General features: G+C 38.7%; 2 protein-coding genes across 2 annotated transcripts; one reads left to right on the forward strand and one right to left on the reverse strand.

The window, feature by feature from the left end:
• The first annotated feature begins 60 nt into the window (after nt 1-60).
• cpox (coproporphyrinogen oxidase) lies at nt 61-2,640 on the forward strand. Its single transcript, XM_020924695.2, has 7 exons — nt 61-706; nt 789-932; nt 998-1,108; nt 1,226-1,367; nt 1,681-1,899; nt 2,262-2,366; nt 2,453-2,640. The coding sequence occupies exons 1-7, from the start codon at nt 163-165 to the stop codon at nt 2,535-2,537; spliced, it is 1,350 nt and encodes a 449-aa protein (XP_020780354.1). The 5' UTR covers nt 61-162; the 3' UTR covers nt 2,538-2,640.
• Nucleotides 2,641-2,973: 333 nt separating this feature from the next.
• prrg1 (proline rich Gla (G-carboxyglutamic acid) 1) lies at nt 2,974-7,113 on the reverse strand. Its single transcript, XM_020924709.2, has 4 exons — nt 6,993-7,113; nt 6,255-6,291; nt 5,567-5,727; nt 2,974-4,767 (listed from the first exon to the last, which is right to left on the reverse strand). Exons 2-4 carry the CDS (start codon nt 6,262-6,264, stop codon nt 4,303-4,305), a joined length of 636 nt encoding a protein of 211 aa, XP_020780368.1. The 5' UTR covers nt 6,265-6,291; nt 6,993-7,113; the 3' UTR covers nt 2,974-4,302.
• Nucleotides 7,114-8,397: the final 1,284 nt, after the last annotated feature.

The raw sequence follows: 8,397 nt of genomic DNA on the forward strand, positions 1-8,397 counted from the left end.
GTTCCCAAGATGCATCTATCACGGCCAAAGAGCAACACGCCTCCTTGTAGACGGTCGAGTGATAACGCACGTAGGCAACTTCTGGTATGTTTTGAGCAGTTGATAAAACTGATTCATCTGTTTCATCGCTTCACATTGTAAGCGCGAGGCTACTGTTTACACATGGCCACCATTGTCCTTTGCAAAACGGCTCGGACTGCGACAAGGCAATGTGCAGGCGCTCATTTCAAGAGCTTAGCTTGTTCAAGTGGACCGCTATCCTCTGCTCACAGTGTGCCCTGCACTTTGCTTCCGGGAGCGGGATGGTTTTCCAGAGGCACTGGTGTTCGGCTCATGTCCTATGGGACCACGGGCAAATCAGCGACCAGCCGAATTGGGAGGAGAGCTTTGGCTCTCGGCGGAGCCGCTGTGGTCTCAGCTGCAGTAGCGGGTCTTGTAGCTAACGCAAGCCACTTTCAGCGGGCTGAAATGGCAACGAGAGTCGTTCCAGTGCCGGAGGTGCGGGAGCAGGAGGGGGACATCCTGGAGAGGTGCAGGGGGTTCATGTCTCCACCAGTGACAGACGTGAACGTGCTTCAGAGAAAAAAGGATGAAATGCGGACCAGGATGGAGATGCTGATTATGGAGACCCAGGCCGAGTTTTGTAAAGCTCTAGAGGAGGTGGATGGTGGCAAATTTAAAGTGGACCGCTGGGATAGGAGTGAAGGTGAAAGGTTTAATGTGACATTTTTGATAGTTTCAGCTAAGATGCAGACTTATCCCGTATTGGATCTGTTTGTGATGTTCAGGCGGTGGAGGAATTAGCTGTGTGATGCAGGATGGGAAGGTGTTTGAGAAAGCTGGTGTTAATGTCTCAGTGGTTTTTGGAAACTTGACGGAAGAAGCAGCCCGTCAGATGAGGAGCAGGGGTAAAGTCCTCAAAGGCAAAGATGGTAAGTATAGGATGTCAGAAATAAAGATACTTTATGCGTAATAAAATGTTATTCCATATTTTCAGGTAAACTACCATTTGTTGCCATGGGCGTAAGCTCTGTTATTCACCCCAAAAATCCTCACATACCCACAGTACACTTCAACTACAGATATTTTGAGGTTGAAGAGGAAGATGGTGAGTAGATGTGCTCTTAACTGGAGATGTTGTAATGCTTTGTGTTTCAATTCCTCTATTGTGTACATTGAATGCCAACCTTTGTTTTCTATGCCCTTGTAAATGTGTTTTTGTAAGGTTCCAAGCAGTGGTGGTTCGGTGGAGGCACTGACCTAACTCCAGTTTACATAAACAAAGAAGATGCCCTTCATTTCCACAAAACTTTAAAGGATGCTTGTGATAAACATCATTCACAACATTACCCCAACTTCAAAGAATGGTATGGTGTTAAATGAATAGAAAATAGCATATGAATAACCACATGACTTACATTTAGGCCTAAGGGGAGTTTTTCAAAGGGTGTATCCTTACTGGGAGTTGGTGATAAGAATAAAATCTTTGCTGTTGCAGAAAAGCCGTTGAACTCTGAAGTTAATCATCAGTGACTTAATAATTTTAAGGGAATGGGTGTGTGTCTTTGGCCGGTCTGGGCTTGGCGGTTATTTTACCAAATCAAATAAAAAATGTTGTATGTTAGGCCTTATTGTGGTTTTTATACTACCGATAAATGTTTCTTCACTCTTTGTTTTTAGGTGTGACAGATACTTCTATATACGGCACAGAGGAGAGACTCGTGGTATTGGGGGAATCTTCTTCGATGACTTGGACTCCCCTAGTCAAGAGGAAGTGTTCAGCTTTGTAAAGAGCTGTGCACGTACTGTAGTGCCTTGTTATCTGCCCATTGTTTACAAACACCTGAATGACTCTTTTACACAAGAAGAGAAAGACTGGCAGCAAGTGCGCAGAGGAAGGTGAGCAAAGTTTACCAGAGTAGGGTTCATAATGCCCTCTGCCCTCCATGTCACAAATTTTGTGAAAAGAAAGTCAAGTTAAGTTTGATGAAAATCTGACTAAATTTTAACACACAGTAATGATTAACATTGTGTAACATTGTTTATATCCCAAATGCTTACTATCTGTTGGATTAACATTTTGAAATTAACGTTTGTAATAGAAGATCATCATTGTTCACTGTAAACATGTGAAATAACACACTACAACACATGTTGTATACACAATACACATTTCCTCCTTTTGCTTATTGCTGTTCATATTCAAAACCATTTAATGACTACTGTGGGACAGACTGTCTAATGTTGTATCTCTTCTACAGGTATGTTGAATTTAATCTGGTATATGACAGAGGTGTGAAGTTTGGATTGGCAACACCAGGCTCTAGAATAGAGAGCATCCTTATGTCCCTTCCTCTTACTGCCAGGTAAGATAACCATTATGCAAATTGCGCCTTTTTGTGTGTCTGAAATGTGGCTCCTGTGTTGCATGGTAACATCTTTTCATACTCAGGTGGGAGTACATGCATGAGCCTGTCAAAGGGACTCGTGAGGCTGAAATGCTGGACGTTTTACGAAACCCAAAGGAGTGGGTGTAATATGTTAATGTCTAAATAATATTTTTTACCATTGTTGACCTGTTTGATTTGATCTATGTGCCAAGCAGCTAATACATTAAATAAATAAAATTTAATTATGTCAGTTCTTGTATTTTATTTCTTCTTTGTTACTAGATGATGCAAATAATGCACTAGCATATTGTTTATTTTTGTGCCACTTTTGTTGCTGAATTTATTATAGGGGATTATAATTAAAGTCATCTATATCTGCAAATGTTTTAATTTGTAAAGATGACTTTATTCTTGTGAACCAATGTGCACCTTGGACATTTATGCTAAAAAAAATAAAAGGTGTTATGGAAACAAATATGTTATGTATGTGGGTCTGGATGGTGTGTTGATGAAGTGGTACTTTTGCTGTGGTCAAACAAGGTCAGTTTAGGGAAGTTATTGGACTTTGATTTGAGTCAGAAGATGAGTTTAGAAAAGTGAAATGTTTATTTAGACAAATATTTCAAGCTTCAACACAATATTAAACCATATTCTTTGCATTAGAGTTAACATATCGTATTCAGTATAAGGCATAGTAGATTTAATGAACAGTACATTAGATCACATTACTGGTAAGTATACAAGTCTGTCAGAATGTGTCAAGTGCTGAGGTTCAGAATCATCTCAAAGGTACAGTAAAAACTAAAGCAGTGCTGGTGTGGAGTCAGCTTCAGTGTACGTTAGGTAAAGGTATCTGGTTGTAGGACTTTATGCAGCATTATTGCATAAAACATTTTGCTTGAAAAGACATTGGCAAGCCAGACCATCCTATAGTTCATAACAGCTCAAATGAGCTTCAGAAAGTGCTTACATAATCAATTTAATACAGTGCATGTATGTGCATTTACTGCATTCACAAGCAGTAAATGTAGATGTCATTCATACACACAACCCATTCTATATACAATTAGATTATACAATCTAAACAGTTTTCATAAGGAATAAATATTACAATGTCATTTTGCATCACCTGTCCACTACTGCCTTTCCCTTTCATTTTCCTTCTTCCCATTTTCTTTCTTCCACCTTTAGTGCACAGTTAGTATGGGCAGAATAACTAATGTTTCTGTAGTTCTGTAGCCAATATTAGTTACATTTTTCTATAAGAGGGAGACACTAGAGGGACTTTCACAGTTAGGCTCCCTGGCCACCATTACAAGTAATCAATATAGGCCATTAATTATGAACAACTCCAAGCACTGCTACTTGGCTGCATAGATTCACATAGCATATACAGTATTTACATTTTATATTACACTGCAACATCAAAGGTTTAGACAAATGTATGCATTTGTTTTTATTGTTTTGATTTGAGCGCTTTGTTTCAAACGCACTAGACATAACTCATGATGTTTCTGAGCATAAAATAATTTGTTTCTTACAAACTACAAACCTTTTTAACTTTAACTGTAATAACTCATGTAACTTAAGTTAGTAGAAAGTGTTTGGCACTGCCCAACAACAATGCATTTTCTATTTGCATATTATTATTGCAAACGTATGGCAATTCAACCTATTCTGTCACATGCAACAATATTTATGCCCACTCAACCATTTGCTAGACTGTAAGAACCTAAATTAAGTTAATTCATTAATCAAAATTTTTTGTTCTTAGTATCAAATGACAAAAAAGGTTAGTGCAAATTCAAGAACGGCTCCAACAAAGACAAAACCATTTAGCAAGTTGGGTTGGCTGGTGATGTTACAGGAGTGCTAAAAGTCCACTGCCACAGTCTGCAGCTAATAAAGCTTTTTACTTTGCACGGCTGCTGATGACATATGCAGTGCTGGTGTTGACAATATCATCGTACTGTGGGGGTGGCTCACTCTCTATCTGCACATCTGTATGACCCACCGCTTCCTCATATGATGGAGGGGGGTCTGCAGCACTGCCTCTGTATGTGGTGGGCTCTGATCCGCCACCGTGAGCTGGACTGCTGTGGATGCTCAGTTCTGATTGGTCACCATGAGGATAACTACGCCCCCAAGCGTCCATAGAGACCACTGAAAGGACGTGGTCATGGTGAGAGTGTCCCAGGCTCGGGCTGCGCTGCGGATGTTTGCGGAAGTGGCAGCGCCAGACAGTGATGGCGATAATAGCAATGATTAGAACCACCAGCAACAATGGCACGATTAAGTACAGGGACTTGACTGCTCCAACTGTGTCCAGCCCACCGGATGGATTACTTTCCTGCACATACTCCTCCCAGAAACGCTTCTAGAGACACACAGAAAGTAAGATAAAAATCAAACTTCAACCTCAACACAAAACAATGTTGCACTATTTGGAGTGAACTCTGGATTTATATGGCACTACTGGGGACAAAGGTCAAACAAAAGTGGCTACATGATTGTGTACGTCCACATGTGTGAATGCAGCCTCACAATAGTTTTACTCCACCCCTCCCATCTCCCCGAACACACTGGTTTGTTCTTCCTGCTGATAACCATCACTTTCTGAAAACTCCACATTCCATGAAACTGTCCCTAAAACATTGGAAAACTTTGAGGGGATTTATGAGTTTTTCTTCACAGACATACTGAAACAAATGTAAAGGTCCTATATTATGCAAAATTTAGTCTTGAGAGCTTTTGTTACCCTTCAAAAACACACCTGGTGTTTTGTTTTGTTCTCACAGGTTTGAGTAATTCTGGTCTGTCTGCATCTCTAAATGCTGTGTTCCACCTTGTTATGTTTTGTAGTGGTAGTTTTCAAGATAACAGCTACAGCTGAAATTATCCAAATAATTTTAGTGATGATGTATTGAGCTTAAAAGCACAGTGGAGCACTTCCTGTATTACCACATGACATCACAAGGTAGAATACAGTGTTTTCAGTTAAAGAGAGGAACTCAGCCTAAGTATGCAGGATTTGCATGTTAAACATCTGTGAATAAAACAAAACACATCTCTGTGTCTGTTTTGATTATAACATAGATCCGAAAATAGTAATAGTAATATAGTTGATGTTGTACTCCACTGGTCTTACACAAACTTAAAACATTAAATATCCTCACCGTCTTTTCGTCATTCTCAAAAGCTTCTCGTGCCTCTTCATAGGTGCAGGTCTCCTCACGGCACTCCCTCTGGATGTTCCCCTGCTTCATCTCCTCTAACATGGAGTTGGCCCTGCGCAGTCGGCGCAGCACCGAGTGGGCTGCATCCGCTGGCAAGAACACTGTGAACAAGAAGGAAGAGTACGGAGTTAGAGAAGAGCATTATGAGCAAAAATACAAGTTTACATTGTTTGAAAAAGAACCATAGACAACCAGAGTGAGAGTATTCGTGAAGAACTGTGTCAATAGCGATATAATAGCTATAATATAATAGTTTTGCTGTTCATAGATTCTGAATAAAAAGAAAAGCACTACAAAAGCTTTGTGGTTTCTCTCCAGTATATTTTGATCATGAGTGCTTTTTGATGTGTAGTTAACTAGTAAAGTGTGGCTATCACCAAAATGGAATAGTTGAGGGCCTAAAAAAATTTAAAAATCCAAGAGAAAATTTAGAACTAGTGTGTGGAGAGTGGATTAAAAAAACCTGAAAAGTCGCATTCCTCTGAGGGATGAATATTGCAAACACCTGAAAAACGAAACTGGAGTAGGTTAAAATACAAAAGATACTGAAGGGGAAATTCTGTGAAAACGAGTGTGCCCTGCTACTTTTTTTGTGCAGTACAATATAATTCATATGAAAGTGACTCACCACTCCCCATACTGTGGGTAGGACTGTTTGGGGTGAGCTGCAAAAGAAACACAATAGCCTGTTAGTAAGTTATATGTACATCATCTGAACAGTGATCCGTATGGGATCACACAAATTCACATAACAGACAAAAACTTGCAAAAAAAGATTTTGCAAAACAGTGGACTGGTAGATTAAGGATTTATAGAACTATAACTGCTCATACGCTCATTTCAAGTGAGCAGTTTAATTAAATGACACTAAAGTCTGTGTATAAGGAGTTCATATTTCTTTTTTCCAGCAGTGACAAAGGGTCGCAAACATGACACTCGTCCTTGACCAATGGCGGCTTCAGCCTTCACATGGCTGTTACGGGAATTCTTCATGTCCCCTGGAAATAGATCAGAGGGAGTAGACGAGCGCAAACAAGGCGCCACCACCGCTACAATGTCCATAAGCATATGTAACTACTATTTTATTCTTAAATCAGATTAAGACTGAAATTAGGTTAACTAGTTTACTCGAGGTAACATCACTGCTTAGCACGACGGGCAGCTTGACCAGCCCAGTGTATTGACAAGCGCTGATGATTTGTAGGATGAGTGCTCCTCTCCAGCTTCGTGTCTGATTTTTTAATGGGAATAAACGTAAACTAAGTACCGAACGCAGTTTACACTTATTGGTATTATAGGCTTCAACAATGCTGAAAGCATATGTAGTATTACACACGTAATGAAAAGAATGAACAGTTATATTTACCTGTGTATGTCCCCAAATGCAAACACAGTCCTCCCGTCCTGCGCTACTGTCTCAAAGTGTTGCTATGCCAAGCACGCATGCGCACTGGTGTTTCTGCGGTGGGTCAAACAGCCTCTGTGATATTAAAGGCACACGACACATACACAGAAAGGCCTACATTACTGAAACCAGAGAAGTCGTGAAACATTTAGCCAATAAATCCAGGGACAGCGTCAGAACACCTGCTATTTCCTCTTCTTTTTTACTTTTGTGTTGGTCCATAGACTACAGTCCATCAAACTCATGGGGGTCAAGCTGCGGTCCTTAAAAGCATATCGCTATCTGAGCAAACTTAAGCCTCTCAAGTCTTTGGCTATCTTTCCCATTAATTATCCTGAATGTTGTTACCGTTTATCTTTTGCTGGTAATTGTAATGTGTGCGTTACTGTGTCAAAGTAATTTCCATTGTGAAATATATCTATCTTACATTAGGCTTATATAAACAACATTGATTGGTTTTAGCTGGTAAGTTTATCAGTGTGTCCATATATATATATATATATATATATATATATATATATATATATATATATATATATATATATATATATGGTAAGTTTATCAGTGTGTCCATATATATATATATATATATATATATATATATATATATATATATATATATATATATATATATATATATATATATATTAGTAGTAGTAGTATTATTAGTATTATTAGTATTATTTTTAGTGCTGTCATGCGATTAAAAAAATTTAGAGATTAATTAATTATGATCTGTAATTAATTAATCTAATTAATCTCATTTTAATCTCACCTAAAAATTGCTGAGAAAAGCCTTCAATTTGAGGTATTTTCATTTAAATTCATTATTACATTATTGTGGCAGATCAAAAGACTGATATAGAACAAAAAAAGTGACTTTATAAAGTAATTTATTGTTTAACAAATCTCTCCAAATTGGTTGTTGAGCCCAAGTCTCCATGAATAAGAAACTGTTTGCTGTAAAGTAGCAAAGACAAGGAAATCTGAACATAATAACTTTTGTCTACTTAAAGACAATAAAAAGTCCAGTCTTTCCTTAATACTACCTTAACCATATTAAAAATATTATTGATAGAGAAATGCTTTATATATGAGATCACTGGTTTTAGTCCTGGTTTTAGTCCTGGTTTAGACCTGCTTTAGTCCTACTTTAGTCCTGGAATGGATTAATCCTGATTTTAGTCCTGGTGTTATTTCTGGTTTAGTGCTGGTTTAGTCCTGCTTTAGTCCTGGTTTAGACCTGGTTTAGACCTGGTTTTAGTTCTGGTTTTAGTTCTGGTTTAGACCTGGACTGGATTAGTCCTGGTTTTAGTCTTGGTGTTAGTTCTGGTTTAGAGGCTCACAGGAGGAAGCGCGGTTTACG

This window comes from Boleophthalmus pectinirostris, unplaced genomic scaffold (genome assembly GCF_026225935.1).
Source record: "Boleophthalmus pectinirostris isolate CB_2022bp ecotype Guang Dong unplaced genomic scaffold, ASM2622593v1 HiC_scaffold_7, whole genome shotgun sequence".
NCBI lineage: Eukaryota > Metazoa > Chordata > Actinopteri > Gobiiformes > Gobiidae > Boleophthalmus > Boleophthalmus pectinirostris.